Below are 17,149 nucleotides of genomic sequence, written 5' to 3'. Positions count from 1 at the left end.
AGAGGCAGCAGGCGGGGGGGGGGGGTGACCGGATGGTTCACAAAACTGGCCTCCCGTTTGGGAGAAAGGTCAGGTCCGAAAAGTACCGGGGGATGCAAACAATTTACAAATTCCATCTCCATCTTCCTGCAGCGGGGAGTTCCTACCTGAGCTGCAAACGCAGCCGAGCGTTCGTAAGTTAAAAGGAAGCGCCGAAATCTCCCGAAAGAGGTAAATAAAGACGCCTGGAAATTCTGGAGGGCAGGGGGGAGATCGGCCCTCCAGCTTGTGTGGGGTGGTCCAGCGCTCCCCACATTTCTACTCGGTCTCTCGACTCCAGCCCAAAATTCCTGGTGAGTTCGTGAAGAGGAAGCAGAGCTCGCCTCCCCCATCACTTGCTGCTCACCTGATCGCCTCTGGAAATGATATAAATGGGGTTCCTTTCTGCTTATTCCCTCCTTTGCTCACTGATGTCCACTTGGCCAAACTTGATTTTCTGTAGAGACGGTGAAGCACGGGGGAAACCACTGTAACAAAGCCCTTACGCTCTTAGATTCCACATCGTCATCGGTGACCGCTGGCTGGCGAGACCCTTCATCTCAGAATCACTTGACGTCAGGAAAAGGAAACTAATTCTCCTCTCTTGAGGACAAAATCTCTCACAACACAGAAACCAGCCAAGGTTGGAGACCAGGGCTGGGAGCAGCTGTGTCCCTTCAGACCGATGCTTGCTGGACTGCAACTCCCATCAGCTAGGATGATGGGATTTGTAGTACAGCAAGATCTGGAGGGCCTGCGCAGATGTTCCCAATACCTGATGCAAGCAAGACTTCATTTTTCCAGACAGAGTTGGGAAACGGGTGATGCCTTTAGCAGGCCAGGTGACTGGCAAGACCTGCCATTCACAGCCTGGGAGAAGAGGACTCCGTCCAGCCCAGTGAGACGAACTCGTGGTTGCCCGGCGAGATGATGGCTGTTGTTCCCTTAAGGGCCCCGCCCTGCAGGACAAAAACTAGCAGCTACAGGAGGAGCGGAGGAGGGTGAAGGGGAAGCTATTCTGTGGGGCACCCAGCGGAGGAGGTTGGTGGCACTCAGTCCAAGGCGGTTAGAAGAGGTTGGCCTTGAGGGGGTTGGGCTTCCTGTGGAAGGAGGAGAGGACCCCAGAGAAGGGGCCCGACATGGTTTCGGCCGGCTGCCAGGCCTTCAGGAGGTCGGCCGTGTTGGTGGGCCCGTTGCTGGTGCTGACCCCGGCCCACAGGGGTGCCTTGAGGGCCTGGGTGGCGTGGCCAGGCCCCAGCCCCTGCTGCCCCGTGCCCGGGCTGGGGCTCAGGCTGCTGCCGGGACTGTTCAGGCTGCCCGCGATGGGCAGGGAGGCGGTGCTGTCCGGGGTGGGGCTGCAGTTGGATTCCTTGGACTCGTCGTCCTCTGAAGAGGAGCGGGGGTCCGGCTTCTTGCTGGCCGAGGGGCCGCCGTTGCTGCCATTCTGGCCCTTGGCGTTGGCCGCCCGCTCCTGCTTGCGAAATTTGGCACGGCGGTTCTGGAACCAGACCTGGGTCGGAGGAAGAGGAGGGGAGGGCAGGTGAACAACAAGCAGGCATTGGGGGTGGGAAAGAGAGGGGAAGCAGTGGTGTAGCATGGGTTGTCAGCACCCGGGGCAAGGCAAGTAATTTGCGCCCCATAACCCGTGGATTTGCGCCCCCTAACCCTAACCCCCAGATGTTGCGCCTGGTCACCTGGCCCCCCCTGCACCCCCCACACTACGCCACTGAGGGGAAGACAGGGCTGCAGCTCAGTGGCAGAACAGCTGCTTGGCATGCAGAACATCTCAGGTTTGATCCCCAATGATAACTCCCGTTAGGGCTAGGAGTGACTCCCTGCCTGAAATTATTTCATTATTATTATTATTATTTGTCAGAGCTGCCCAAGGTCCCAGCTCACAGAGAACCAACGCCAGTTCTTGTTATATACAAAAGTCTTTATTAAGGTTCAGTTTCGATTCCAAAGCCGCGGCGCGCAGCTCTACGTCTCAACCCTAGACCGCTGAAGCTCCGTCTGAATCTCCTCCCCCCAGACACCAGTTCAAGACCCTAGCCTTGCTCCACCTCCTCCTCTGCTCCTTTCTCCTCTGGGTCCTTCTGCCCGCTGGGGTGTTGCCCTTTCTGGACTCTTCTGATGCTGATGCTGACGAGTCCCCGGATTCTTCCCCCTGCCTCCGGCGTGCTTTAGGACCTGGCTCCCAGTCTGCGCTCCCGGCTGTCCCGCGCTAGTACATTTGAACTTGGCGCGCGCGCCCAGCCTGTAACCTTCCTCCTGACCGTTACACTGCTTCTGTCACTGCTTCCCCCTTCGGGGGGGGGGCTCGCTGGATCTGACTTCCCCTCTGTTTCCTCACTCAGCGACAGGGGAGTGGTCAGCCCTGCCTCATCTTCTCTTTCCCCTGGAGTGGAAACCGGTCCTGACACCTGGGACTTGTCCCCCCCGCTACGCTCTGGTGGGGAAACTGGTCCCGATCTCCAGCTGCTGCTTTGGGAGTCACCGCTGGTTCCTTGCTCCTGGTGCCTCCCTCCCGGGAACCCCCTTGCTCTGGCTATGGGTGCCCCCTTCTGTGAATCTTCCGACTCACTGGACAGACTCATGGAATCTCTTCCCCCACTGTCATCCTCACCTATGCTGCCCTCGGATTGTTCCCCTTCGCTCTCCGCTTCCTCCTTCCCCTGTGCCTCCACTCCTGAACCCCTGACATCATCATCATCATCATCATCATCATCATCATTATTATTATTATTATTATTATTATTATTATTATTATTCCCTTCATTTGTAGATCTCAGGGCAGTTCACAACATAAAAATACTAAAGCTTTTTCAGTCAGTAATTCTCATAATTGTTCCAAAATTTGCATCATTGCATATAAATCGCCGCAGGCAGATTTAATCCAGATCTGTTTCCGCTTTGGGGAGCTGTGCATAGGTGACCACCCTGGTGAGAAAGAAGGCCTTTTAAAATGAGATTCCTGCATTGCAGCGGGTTGGGCCAGATGATCCTCAGGATCTCCAGATCCAACTCTACAATGCAACGGTTCTATGATTCTGTGAAAATACATAAGGGAAACAAGAACAGAAACTAAAACCAGCACCCACGCCTTCTCCGCATGTTCTCCCACAAACACATTTAAAAAGGAATAAAGGAAAAGGTAAAGGGACCCCTGACCATTAGGTCCAGTCGCGAACGACTCTGGGATTGCAGCACTCATCTCGCTCTATAGGCCGAGGGAGCCGGCGTTTGTCTGCAGACAGTTTTTCTGGGTCATGTGGCCAGCAGGACTAAGCCGCTTCTGGCGAAACCAGAGCAGCGCATGGAAACGCCGTTTACCTTCCCGCCAGAGTGGTACCTATTTATCTACTTGCACTTTGATGTGCTTTCGAGCTGCTAGGTTGGCAGGAGCAGGGACCAAGCTACAGGAGCTCACCACATCACGGGGATTCGAACTGCTGACCTTCTGATTAGCAAGTCCTAGGCTCTGTGGTTTAACCCACAGTGCCACCCATGTCCTTAAAAAGGAATACAAGACGTTAATCAGCCCAAGGCCTGGTGGAATGGGAACGTTTTCTCCTGGTGCCTAAAGGTGCTTAAGGAATGCTGCCAGTCAGTGTGGGCAATACTAAGCTAGATGGACCAATGGTCTGACTCAGTATAAGGCAGCTTCCTGTTTCATTCAGCTCTCTCCCCCTGAACCATGAGGACTAGAATACTGAAATTAATTTTTAGGGGCAGGGCTGCAGCTTTCCATGCAGAAGGTGCCAAGTCCGGTCGCCTGCCGGATTGGAAGGCAGAGCCTCTGAGTGGCCCCCAAAGTATGTGGGTGGGGGTACCTAGAGGAATGCTAAGAGGCAAGGCGGCAGCAGGAGGGGGCACTGATGTGAAAATGACTATCCAACTTCGACAAACTGGATTTTGCCATTAATTGCTGCTGCTTTGAATTTTAGTGTGTTCTTACCTTCCTTAGTGGAAACATCTATTCTGAATCATGCTTTTTTTAAAAAAAAATAGGGTAGAATAGTGGGCACTGGGGATGAGTTCATGGAACCAAGGGGTCAGGGGTTCAAAAAGGTTTGTGGACCACAGGGGGGAGACAATATTGAGCAAGGTAGGCTTTCTCTGCAGTGACCCACAGGGAAATGAGAGGCAGTGTGACATAGTGGTCAGTGCCAGATTTACATATAAGATAAACAAGCTATAGCTTAGGGCCCCGCTCTCTTGGGGCCCCCAAAAAATTTAAAGAGAAAAAATGGATGTACATTTCCAAATATAAGATAAAAAAACAAATAAAATAAAACCTACATACAGTAACAGTGTTTTGTGTTGTGTAGGCTCCTGTGATGTAAACAATGGGCCCTGCCTGCTAGCCTGCTCCCTAAAATATCACTGGTTTGCTCCTTTCTATATATAGGGTGTCTACATTCTGCATGGACTGGTTGCAGGTCAACCTGTGCAAATGGCTTTACATACCTTATTAGGTCCATAAATTACCATATAGCATGTATTCAACAGAAAAAAACAGTGACCATTTGTTGTTGACAAAGGACAGCTGGACATATAAAGGGCTCCATTACCTTCAGTAGCTTAGGGCATGGGTAGGCAAACTAAGGGGCTGGATCCAGCCCAATCGCCTTCTAAATCCAGCCCTCGGACGGTCTGGGAATCAGTGTCTTTTTACATGAGTAGAATGTGTGCTTTTATTTAAAATGCATCTCTGGGTTATTTGTGAGGCATAGAAATTCATTCATATATATTTTTCAAAATATAGTCTGGCCACCCTCAAGATGTGAGGGACAGTGGACCGGCCCCCTGCTGAAATAGTTTGCTGACCCCTGGCTTAGGGCCTCATCAAACCTAAATCTGGCCCTGATAGAGGTTAGGACCTGAGAGACCAGCGTTCAATTTCCCACTGGGCCATGAAACTCATGCGGTGACCTAAGACCTCTCAGCCTAACCTACCTCACAAGGTTGTTGTGAGGATAAAACGGGGGGGGGGGTTATGCCCCCACCTTTGAGCGCCTTGGAGGAAAGTTGGGATATAAACACAATAAAGACTGGAGATAGCTCAGTTGGTAGAGCACAAGACTCCTAATCTCAGGGACGTGAGTTTGAGCCCCATATTGGCCAAAAGATTCCTGCACTGCTGGGGGCTGGACTAGATGACCCCCAGGGTCCCTTCCAACTCTACGGTTCTAAGATTATTTAATTTAAATGCAATAAATAAATTGCTCGGAGCAATTGGGGCTTTCAGTGGATCAGCCCCTTTCCCCCGTTCCCATCTCCAGGAAAATGATTATTTTTTTCTCCCTTTTTAAAAAAGGGATCAACGTTGTAGCTGCCAGGAAAAGCCTCTCACCTGCACCCTGGCTTCTGTGAGGTCTATTTTGAGGGCCAGCTCTTCCCTGGTGTAGATGTCAGGGTAGTGGGTCTCCGCGAAGACTCTCTCCAGCTCCTTCAGCTGCGAGCTGGTGAATGTGGTGCGAATTCTGCGCTGCTTCCGTTTCTCGTTGATGGTGGAAGGGTCCGAGAAGAACTTGTAGGGAACTGGTTGAGGAGAGAGGAGAGAGAAAGAGCCCCTGGCTTAGAAGGAGGAAGACGGGGTCACGTGGCATGAGAGTGGCACAGTGGCCCACGGCATTCCTGCATTGCAACGGGTTGGACTAGAGGACCTTTGGGGTCCCTTAGGACTCTGCACGTCTATGATTCTGTGCTGCTGAGCTCACCCCTTGTCCATTTCCAGTATTGTGGGTTGGGAGCAGCCTTCCCCAACCTGGTGCCCCACAAGATGTTCAGGACTGCAATTCCCATCAGCCCCAGTTGGAACAACCAAGGCTGGGGATTATGGGAGTTGTAGTCCCAAGCACGCTGGGGATTATGGGAGTTGTAGTCCCAAGCACGCTGGGGATTATGGGAGTTGTAGTCCCAAGCACGCTGGGGATTATGGGAGTTGTAGTCCCAAGCACCTGGGGAGCTCCATGCTGTGGAAGGCTAGCTTGGAAGGTAACCGAGGTTCCCCTCTGCATCTCCTTTGGCTTCAACTGTAAAATGAGAAGGTGGCCTTCAGCAAGTCACTGCCTCTCAACCTCACATTCCACCACCCCAAATCCACAGAATGGAGATAATTCTATGATCCTACCTTCCAGGGTTCTTGTAACAATCTCTCTGTGTAAAGCACTTTGCACACTGTAAACAGCGAACTACCAGGGAGATTCACAGCGTTAGGACTAGCGTACAAAGCTCTAAACGACTCGGGACACAAATACCGATGTAAATAACAATGATCTTGGATCCTATGTTCTATTGTATTTTTAATATTTTGTTGGAAGCTGCCCAGAGTGGCTGGGGAAACTCAGCCAGATGGGCGGGGTATAAATAATAAATTATTATTAGTATTGTTATCATTGGCAGGTGAGGCCTTGGGGGTTGTGTGACAGGGCCTTTTCGGTAGTGGCTCCCCATTTGTGGACTGCCTTCCCTGGCAAGGTGCATCCATCTCTCATTGGTGGCCGAAAGATACTGTTCCTAGCAACCCTGAAATTTTCAGCTGGGAAAACGTGATTGTTTGAAAGCTGTTCTTAGAAGTTTTCTAATGATGGTGCTTTAAATATGTGTTTGCCACCCTGGACTCCGTTTGAGGGGAAGGGCAGGATATACACTGAATAAACCACAATGATGGCAATCAATAATATAAGCACTAAGTATTAGCAGTCATACCAACCAAGTGGCTTAGAGTTCAGCACAGGATCCTGCAAACTGACCGGAGCCCAACATGTGTGTAGGGAGGGGTCCTTTCCCCACCCCCAATATCAATAGAAGAAATAAATTTTAAAAGTTGAGATGCTAAACTGGTACCCAAGCTGATGCTTGCATAATTACAGTGAAGATGCAAATGTATATCGCTGACCATCGCTAGGGGAACAACTTAATAATACAACCGCTAAGATAATATAATCATTTAATAATATAGCTACTTCATAATATAACCACCAACTTCTCTGAAGAGTGGGGAAGTTAAATTAAGAAGTATGCACAGGTTTTCTAAATTATACCAGTATTTTAAAAGCATGTGGCAATTCTGCCAGCAGCCAAAACAGTCTCACCCCTCAAAATTCATTGTACTTAGGAGAGCTGTGGAAGAGACAAAAACTGCACCAATGGCTGTTCTTTTAGAGTTAGACAGAATTACACAGTTAGAGTTACACAGTAATCTTTTAGAGTTACACAGAATTCTTTGGCTAAATGAGTCTTGAAACTTATCCTCGGACAACACCTGCAGGTGCTGGACAGACATCTTCAGACAACCCCCAATGCTGTTTACAGCCAGTCATTAATGACATACATAAATATAACCGAGAAATCATTTTGTTTTAGCCTCTTCTGGCTATTTAATATACTTTATAATTAAATTGCTGGGAGTTTGTCAGCCGCACTCAAGTAGATGTGCTGACATAGACAGGCATGCTGTAAATTTCTTAAACTATGGAAAGAAAGGTTGAGTTTTGTAAGGAAGACAAGGTGAAATATTGCAAGGAAGACTATGAAGAGGAATTATTAGTTAAGGGCAATTAAAAGTAATAGAGAAATGCAGATTAAGTGATAAAGAACAGAAAATCTTCAGAGGTAGTTGACAGAAGTCTAAAATATTGTGTAAGATAAGAATGTATGTTAAATGACTGTTGGAAATGATATGTTGAAAAATTAATAAAAATGTGTTTTTGAAAAGGAAAGAAAGGTTGGCTTTTAAGGGCACACCCGAAACAGGAATTATCCAGCTCTGCTCAACTCATCCCAACACCTCCTCTAGAGGCCAGGGATTTAACTTGAATTCTTCTGCAGGCCAAGCAAATTTTCTGCCATGAACCACACACAAATGCAACAGGTGTGTTGGGTGTGTGTAATGTGGCTCATGGCAAAACACCTGCTTGGCCTGCTGCAAAAGGACCCAGGTTTACTCCCTGGGCTCTTCAGGGTGGTTTGGGGGCATGGGGTAGAATCTCCTGCTGCCAACCAGTGTAGGCTATATAGAGGTAGGTGGATGAATGGGCTGGCTCAGTTTTGAATAAGGCAGCTTTGACTTCCCCGTGTCAGGAAAAGGGCGTGGGGGAAACCTCCAAGGAGAAGGAGGCGTGGGGGAAACCTACAAGGAGAAGGACGACGCCTTCCACTTCCAGGCCTCCCTGGAGAGAAAGTACCAAAAATTGAGACGTTGTTGTTGTTGTTGTTTAGTTGTTTGGTCATGTCTGACTCTTCATCACCCCCTGGACCAGGGAACGCCAGGCCCTCCTGTCCTCCACTGCCTCCCGCAGTTTGGTCAAACTCATGCTGGTACCTTCGAGAACACTGTCCCACCATCTCGTCCTCTGTCGTCCCCTTCTCCTTGTGCCCTCCATCTTTCCCAACATCAGGGTCTTTTCCAGGGAGTCTTCTCTTCTCATGAGGTGGCCAAAGTATTGGAGCCTCAGCTTCACAACCTGTCCTTCCAGTGAGCACTCAGGGCTGATTTCCTTCAGAATGGAGAGGTTTGATCTTCTTGCAGTCCATGGGACTCTCAAGAGTCTCCTCCAGCACCAGAATTCAAAAGTATCCATTCTTCGGCGATTAGCCTTCTTTATGGTCCAGCTCTCACTTCCATACATCACTACTGGGAAAACCAGAGCTTTAACTATACAGACCTTTGTTGGCAAGGTGATGTCTCTACTTTTTAAGATGCTGTCTAGGTTTGTCATTGCTTTCCTCCCAAGAAGCAGGCGTCTCTTAATTTCGTGGCTGCTGTCACCATCTGCAGTGATCATAGAACCCAAGAAAGTAAAATCTCCCACTGCCTCCAATTCTTCCCCTTCTATTTGCCAGGAGTTATTGGGCTCAGTGGCCATGATCTTCGTTTTTTTGATGTTGAGCTTCAGACCATTTTTTGCGCTCTCCTCTTTCACCCTCAATAAAAGGTTCTTTAATTCCTCCTCACTTTCTGCCATCAAGGTTGTGTCATCTGCATATCTGAGGTTGTTGATATTTCTTCCGGCTAGGGATTCATCCAGCCCAGCCTTTCGCATGATGAATTCTGCATATGAGTTAAATAAGCAGGGAGACAAAATACAGCCTTGTCGTACTCCTTTCCCAATTTTGAACCAGTCAGTTGTACCATATCCAGTTCTAACTGTAGCTTCTTGTCCCACAGAGAGATACAGGTGAGGTGATCAGGCACTCCCTTTTCTTTAAGAACTTGCCATAGTTTGCTGTGGTCGACACAGACAAAGGCTTTTGCATAGTCCAAACAAAAAAGGAGAAGGACGACGCCTTCCACTTCCACACCTCCCTGGAGAGAAAGTACCAAAAATCGAGATGTTGTTGGGGAAAGCCAAATAGCTGGGGTCTCCTGCGCCCCGAGGCGTCAGCCCAGGCTCCTGTGGCAGCCGCTTTGTGATTCTGAACCCCACGCGGCCGCAAATCGCGCTCGATCAGCGGGTGGGGGGGGGGGGAGAAGGAGACCCGCGAGTCAAGCCTTTTGCTCGGCCTGCCCCAGCGCTGCATGGGTGACGCGATCTCGCGCTAGCTAGCGCGAATCCGGAGTGACTCCGGTTTACACTGATGATGATGAGAACGTGAGAAGAGCCTGCTCGGCCCATCTAGACCAGCATCCGATTCTCACAGTGGCCGCAGACATGGGGGGGGGGGTCCTGTAAGGAGGATAGGAGCGCAAGAGCCCCCCCCCGACCCCTCCTGAATTTTACACCAACTGGTATTCAGAAGCATCGCCGCCTCCCACTGTGGAGGCAGAACAGAGCCATCCTGGTTAGTAGCCTTCTATAGCCCTCTTCTCCTCCATGAATCTGTCTGATCCTCTTTTAATGTCATCCTCTCTTAAAGCCACCGTTGTCTCCAGTGGCAGGGAGTTCCACGGTTCAACTCTGTGTTGCTTGAAGAACGGCTTTCTGCTATGCGTCCTGAATCCTCCGACATTCACCGAATGTCAGCGAATTCGTGTGTTATAAGACGAGGGGGGAGAGCTTTCCTCCATCCAATTTCTCCAGGTCATAAGATTCTCCAATCCACGGCGACAACTCCATTTCTGCAGCCCTTACATCGGGATTCCTTAAACGCGCATCGCAAGAGCTGCGAGTTTTCAGTTGCAACCCAACTGCCTTTACTCCGCCTCAACTGGCTCCAGTTTGCTGATGCGCTACCCGCGCTTACTCGGGAGTAAAGCCCTCCCAACCCGCCGCGCTCTGACTTGGAAGCGGACGGGCTCCGCCTGCCGCATCCCTCCCTGGGTTTCAGGCGGAGCTGCTGGATCGGCGATGCGCTTCCGCTGGGATCCCTCTGCGCGGCTCACGTGGACTCGGAGAAAGGGATCCACGCTGGGATCAGGGCCCAATACCCCTGTCGTCCCTTTGGCTTTGCTGGGGAGATGTTAAAAATGATCCCAGCGAGGTCGGGAGTCGCGATTTGCTCCCCGCTTCTTAACTCGGGGTTCAGTCGGGGCCACTTTCAGAGGCCTTTGGGCTCAGGGGGGCTTTCTGGAGAGCAAAACATGCACCTCTCTAAATGACTTGGCTGAAGGAATTGAGGGGGTGCTCATCCAATCTGCAGGTTGGACGCCAAACTGGGGGAAGGGGCTGCTAATGTCGTAGAACCGGAATTCAAAATGACCTTAACAGATTGAAGCCCAAACCGAGTGGATTTCATTCCTGCACTTAGGCAGGAAGAACCGGATGCACAAATTAATAATAATAATAATAATAATAATAATAATAATAATAATAATAATAAATTTATACCCTGCCCATCTGGCTGGACTTCCCTGGCCACTCTGGGCGGCTTCCAACAAAATCTTAAAATACAGTAGTCCATCAAACATTAAAAGCTTCCCTAAACAGGGCTGGCTTCAGATGTCTGCTAAAAGTCTGGTAGTTGTTCTTCTCTTTGACATCTGGTGGGAGGGTGTTCCACAGGGCAGGTGCCACCACCGAGAAGGCCCTCTGCCTGGTTCCCTTCTCGCAGGGAGGGAACTGCCAGAAGGCCCTCAGAGCTGGACCTCAGTGTCCATGCAGAATGATGGGAGTGGAGATGCTCTTTTGGGTATACTGGGCCGAGGCCGTTTAAGGCTTTAAAGGTCAGCACCAACACTTTGAATTGTGCTCGGAAATGTGGGGGGGGGGGCACCTGGCTTAATAGCAGGACAAAGATCTAGGGATCTTGGTGGACCACAAGTCATGAATCAACAGTGTGAAGCAGCAGCAAAAAAGGCTAACACTATTCTAGGCTGCATCTACAGCAGTCTCGTGTCCAGATCAAGGGAAGTCATAGTTCTGCTCTATCCTGCCCTTGTCAGAGCCCCAACCTGGAGTCCTGTGTCCAGTTCTGGGCGCCACAATTTAAGAAGGATGTTGACAAGCTGGAAGGTGGGCGACCAAGATGATCAAGGGTCTGGAAACCAAGCCTGATGAGGAACCGTTGAAGGAGCTGGACATGTTTAGCCTGGAAAAGAGGAGGCTGAGAGGAGATAGCCATCTTCAAATATCTGAAGGGTTGCCACATGGAAGAGGCAACAAGCTCCTTTTCTCCTGATCTGCAAGGTAGGACTCGAACCCATGGCTTCAAGTCACAAGAAATGAGATGCCGATTCAACATCAGGGGAAAGTTTCTGACAGTAAGAACTGTTTGACCATGGAGCCGTCTCCCTTGGGAGGTTGTAGAGTAGACTCTCCCTCCTTGGAGGTTTTTAAGCAGAGGTTGGGTGACCATCTGTCAGGGACGCTTTAGCTGAAATTCCAGCATCGTAGGGGGCTGGACTAGATGACCCTCGGGGTTCCCACCCAACTCTACCATTCTGTGCCTGACGAAAGACAAATTAAACCAACTTTATTCGGGTTGCTTTTCGACCCGACTGGCTTTTGTTTTCCATCTAAGACCAGGCGATCCATATTCGTCCAAATGCTCAGCAGGGCTGGGGGATCCGGGCGCCTCAAGAATGTCAAAGCCAGGAGTCCTTTTCTCCCGTCCCCGCCTCACTCCCGTTGCTTAAAAGGCGATTCGTACTCCTGATTTGGGTTGGAGGGTTGCATGTAGTCCGGATTAACTCAGTCCGAATTAACGCAGACGGACTTCATGCAGATCGATGAGTTCTCATGCAAGAGAATAGGATGGTCCTTAGATTGTTAAAATTTAAAAAGAATATTTAAAATAAATAAATAAATTTAAAACTCTGGAACATTTATTAATAGGTTAGCGGCGCCGTTATGTTGCCCGGTGGCGATGGCACCAGGGCTGTGGGGTGGTTATCTCTGTTTATTTAACTCTGCCCTGGTCGGAAGGAAAATGAGGGGTCGGATCCTGCTGCAGAGATGGAGGAAGCATTCCCAAACAGGACCCCCCCCCCTCTCTCTCTCTCGGGCTGAAACCCAATGGCCATTTTTGTGGGGAATAAGCGGCGCTTACTTCCGAGTAGAGCGCGGCCGCCGCCCGTTGCATTCTGCGCAGTAGGCAGAGTCTTAAACAACAAACAAATAAAGCATTAAAATAATAAATAAAAATAATTAAAGTACTTAAGTTTAAAAATTAAATTTAACATATTGGTGGCCTCCTAGCTGTTTCCTGGGTGCCGTTTTCTTGTCATCATTCTGTTTGAGCAGACGCGCTTGGCCGCAATCCTACGCGCCCTTTCCCCGGGGAGGAAGTCTCCGTGGAACCCAATGAGGTTTACTTCTGAGTAGACAGGCCTAGGCTAGCGTTTGGGCGAAGGAACCCAGAGCAGTGCTCTCCTGCAGAGGCGCCCTGGTGAAGACATCGCCGCCTCCTCGGTCTTGAGGCGCGGCTGCGGGTGGAATTCCCCCTGGATGGCATTTATTGCTCCGGATACGGGGGAAAACGTGAGACCTAGTGGTTAGAGCGTCGGACGAGGATCCGGGACTCCAGGGTCCCGATCCCCCTATCGGCCATGAAACTCACTGGGTGCGGGTGACCGGGGGGCCAGTCATTGCCTCTCTCAGCCTAACCTCCCTCGCAGGGTCCTTGTGAGGATTAATTAAGGAGGAGAGAGACAGGCGGGGTATAAATAATAAAAAATATTATTATTATCCTTGGTGGGGAAAGGTGGGCTATAAAGGAAATGAATGAATGAATGAATGAATGAATGCAATAAATAAGAAATAAAATGGTGATACTGCTGGAAAAGCAGACAGCCGCGTCGGATCAGACATTTACTGATAGCCGGGGGCTTAATAAATGAATTCCCCAGATGTCGCCTGGAGAGTTGCAAGCCTGACGCGCCCGCCCCTGCTTTCATTCCTGAATTCTTGAACACTCCTCCGCTTTACATCTATACTTCGACATTTGCAATGATCCGACTTGGCAACGATGCGAATTAAATCTGAGCGGCCCACGGTCGTCCAGTCATTCTGTTTTAAACTGAAGCAACGAAAGTGACGCCTCTGTCCCCAAATTGTTGGTTACCTTTTCGGGGTTCGCCAAGTGAAACTCTCTTTTTCACCCCGAGGTCGATTTCAAGCACCGCTTGGTCATTTACGCAGCTGCCTTGAAATCGACTAGGAATTCATTAGAAACCATCATCATTATAAACCAGATTCATTTTCAGGCGTGTTTCCCGTGTAAAAACGCATATAATTTAAATCTCAGGTAAGATGCTTACGGACCGCAAGGGTCTCGCTTTGAGGAGTGGGCCGCTCCCTTATTTCGGAGTCTTGTTCCTTCAAAACAAGAGACCTCAATGTTTTGGTGTTTGTTGCTAAATCCGGATTCGTGTCCTATTTGTTCCTAAATCCGGATTAATTTCCTACTTGTTGCTAAATGCGGATTCGTTTCCTATCTTTACTGTCGAGCGAATGAGTGGGTTGGAATGGCTAAAAGGTTGACGAAACATCCATTCGGTCCTTGCAAACCTACTATCATTGCAACCAGTAACTCCAGAAGCAAAATCCGGATTGTGTTTTGCTCGCGCCAGAAATGAAGGGGGGATTAAATAATCCCGATATCGCGCAAAGTCGCTTTAAGGCTGTACACCAGGGCTCTTTTCCAGGTCCATTAAACTCAACTGCAGGGTTTTAAATATATTCACCCTCTCCCCCCACAATCGGATTCAATGAGACATTAAGGCCAAACCCCGACGCCCATTTACTTAGGGGGAAAATAACCGATTATTAGATCCTTCCCAAATTCTCCCAAACCGGAATGGCATTTTAAAAGCGCCCCCAGAATGGTGAGATCCGCCGGCGGCTTTTCAAGCACAATGTTATTGGAGGAAAATCTCACCCAGCTGCATTTCCCCCTCCCTCAAAAAGCACAGGTGGGGGGGGGGACGCACGTGGGAAAGAGATGGAGATTTTGAGTTCAAATGGTCGCGGTCCTGTATTTCACTTCCTTGATTTTACATCGCAATATCGCCCAGGTGGGCTCATCCCGGGTTGGACTCAGATCAAACGCGCTGCTTGCCAGAGGCATAAGGCGTATGCAAGGTTTGGAGTCACACAGAACGCTTCGTCGGTGGCAGAATAAATAAAAAAATTAAGAAATTGTCCAGTGGCACCTTAGAGACCAACTAAGTTTGTTCTGGGTATGAGCTTTCGTGTCCACGCACACTTCTTCTGATACCGTGATATTCGTCCGTGGCAATTATTGCAGAGGAAAATAAGAGGAAAGCGGAAGGGGTGTGTTGTCAAGAATCCCTGGAATCTTGCGGATTGCCCAGCAGAGATTGGGTTGGCTTCTAACAATATCTTTATCCTTGATAGTTTCATTCACTGCATTCCTAGCTTACCTTTTGCTCCAAAGAGCTGGGGGGGGCACTCAGTCCCCTCCTCATTTAACTCCCACAACAACCCTCTGGGGTAGGCTAGGCTGAAATTGAGTGACTGCCCCTCCCCAGTGAGCTTCGTGGCCGAGCGAGGATTTGAACCCTGGTCTCCCACTCTAACCGCTACGCCACACTGTCTCTCCGTGTGTATATATTTGTGAGTGAAATTAACACCCTGTCTGCCTCTCTCGAAGGGCTCCTGGCCTGCTGGGTGGCGCCTTGCCTCGCTTACCTACATTTACACAGGAGGAGGCCGAACGAGAAGCGCGTCCTTCTTCCACCGCGCACCATACGCATTTCGAAGCGTAGGCGCGGATAAGTCACGCAAAACCCAGAATTTCTTTTCAGGGTAGGGAAAATAATTGCCTTAAAAGCGCCTGGGTTTTCCTCTAAAATCCAGGAAACGTCTTCTGGGGTATCTTAAAGGCAAAACAGATTACCTGTGGCAAAGGAAACCTGTTCGTCTCTAGGATACCATCAGATGCTTCGCCCTTGTCGGTTTTTTTTTTTTGGTTTTTTTGCAAACACAAATTAATCCATCAAATTCCACATTTGGGGATTTCTCTTCCAGATACTTTGTAAACGCAAACCCTTTCTCCCGTCGATTTCCAGCACAGTTTTAGTTAGTTACAAATTTTGCTTTGGGAATTATTGCAATCGGATCGCTACAAGGCAAAACATAGATATTTTTTTTAAAAAAAATCCCCCTTAGGGTACCCGCGTGCTCGACGATGCTCAGCGAAGAAACCAGGTCCTCGCCGCTTTCAGCCCGAACCGGATCGCGCCCTTTTTGGTAAACCAGATGAACCTCTCCCCACCAGCCAAAAAAACCGCCAGCGACGGACGCTTCCTTCCTCCAGATTAATAAATTCCATAAAAAAAATAGTATATATATATTTCTGGGAGCAATTTCTGCAAAATATCGAATTAGATTCCTTGATCTAATCCTTCCATTTGCTCTAACCCGATTACGCATTAATTTGTTTTGGCTGTGAACAGAGGGGCGACGGAGCCCTTTAACTCGATTAGGCACAAATGTTATATCTTTATAACTGCATTTTGCAAAATTGGTTTATACCTGGTGGGTTGCGAGCTCCCCCCACCCTCTGCGAAGGGGGGAAAGGAAATAAAGCGGCGAGGGTCGGCCGGGTTGCAAGACAAAAATTGGAACCAGGGAGAGAGAGACGGGGTGAGAACCAGCCAGAGACTCTGGGCTTCCTTTGGGGGGTGTCTCTGCCTCCCCAATATTCCGAAGGAGGAGTCCCGCGCTCCTGGCCCCTGGAACCAGCCGACCCCACTCCGGGGCGGCTTCCAGGCGGGCCGGCTGAAGCCGCGCCTCCGGCCCGCGGGGCAAACCAGCCCGGTGCCCGTCTCAGGCCGGGGGTGCCCTCCTCCTGCGCGCCTCGGCAACGGAGCCCTGGCGCCGGGAGTGGTACCCGGGGCTCATCCACCCCAACCGGCCGTCGGCGGCGCCCTTACCTGTGGCGTAGGGCGAGGGCTGGTGGTCTCGGAGGGCGCCCAGGGTGCAGTTGGCGGTGCTGAGCGGCGGGCAGGCCGGGCTGGCGGCGAAGCTGCTGCGGATCGGGTTGTACTGGAAGGTGTTGGCTTGGCTGCAGGAGTTGAAGTCCGCGTACGCCGACGCCTCCATGGCCGCCATGCAAGAGTCGTACGAGTTCAGGTAGGAGTAATCCATCTTGTACATGGGGAGCCGGGCCCGGGATCTGGAGATCTGCAGGGTGGCCGGCAGGCCCGGGGTGAGAGAAAGAGAGAGGGAGAGGGAGAAAGAGGGGGCCCCCTCGGCTTGGACGGCGGCAGCGGCGGCGGCTGCAGGTGCCTCGTTGCGCTCTGGAGGCGCACCGACGGGGCGGACGGGTGATATAGTTGGCGGCGCGCGGGGAAACAAGGGACGAGGCGGCGGGTCCTTTGCATGACAATCTCGCCGGGAGTCGATTGGGGGGAGGGAGGGGCGGCCAGGGAGGGGGGGCTGTCCGCCGCCCCGCCCACCCCTCCCTCCCTCCCCCCCCGCCGTCGCTCAGCCAGCCCTTAACCCTTTCGGGTGGCATCCTCAGAGCAGCAGGAGAGGCTGCAGGATGAGTCCGTTCGTTTCCCCTGCCAGAGAAGTTTCGCCACACGTTAAAAACGTTAAGGGCACCACTGAGAGCCCGCTGGATCAGGCCCATCTTTCCCCGGTCCTGTTCTCATGGGGGCCAAGCAGCGGCTCATACCCTAAAAAAGGGGAAATTTCTGACAGGAGCACTGCTGTAAGGATATAAGAGGAGCTCTGCAGGATCAGGACCATGGTCAGGAACCCCAACTTGGGGGATG

The 17,149-nt window shown here is 50.6% G+C and overlaps 1 protein-coding gene across 1 annotated transcript; it reads right to left on the bottom strand.

Annotated features, from left to right (window-relative positions):
- Window positions 1–583: 583 nt before the first annotated feature.
- PHOX2A (paired like homeobox 2A) lies at window positions 584–16,698 on the bottom strand. Its single transcript, XM_081909253.1, has 3 exons — window positions 16,304–16,698; window positions 5,375–5,562; window positions 584–1,528 (listed from the first exon to the last, which is right to left on the bottom strand). The coding sequence occupies exons 1-3, from the start codon at window positions 16,524–16,526 to the stop codon at window positions 1,085–1,087; spliced, it is 855 nt and encodes a 284-aa protein (XP_081765379.1). The 5' UTR covers window positions 16,527–16,698; the 3' UTR covers window positions 584–1,084.
- Window positions 16,699–17,149: the final 451 nt, after the last annotated feature.

The sequence above is a fragment of the Podarcis melisellensis genome, assembly GCF_964234715.1.
Source record: "Podarcis melisellensis genome assembly, chromosome: 4".
Taxonomy (NCBI): Eukaryota; Metazoa; Chordata; class Lepidosauria; order Squamata; family Lacertidae; genus Podarcis; species Podarcis melisellensis.
Note: the sequence above shows the minus strand (reverse complement) of the source record. Positions and strands in the feature narration are given on the sequence as shown.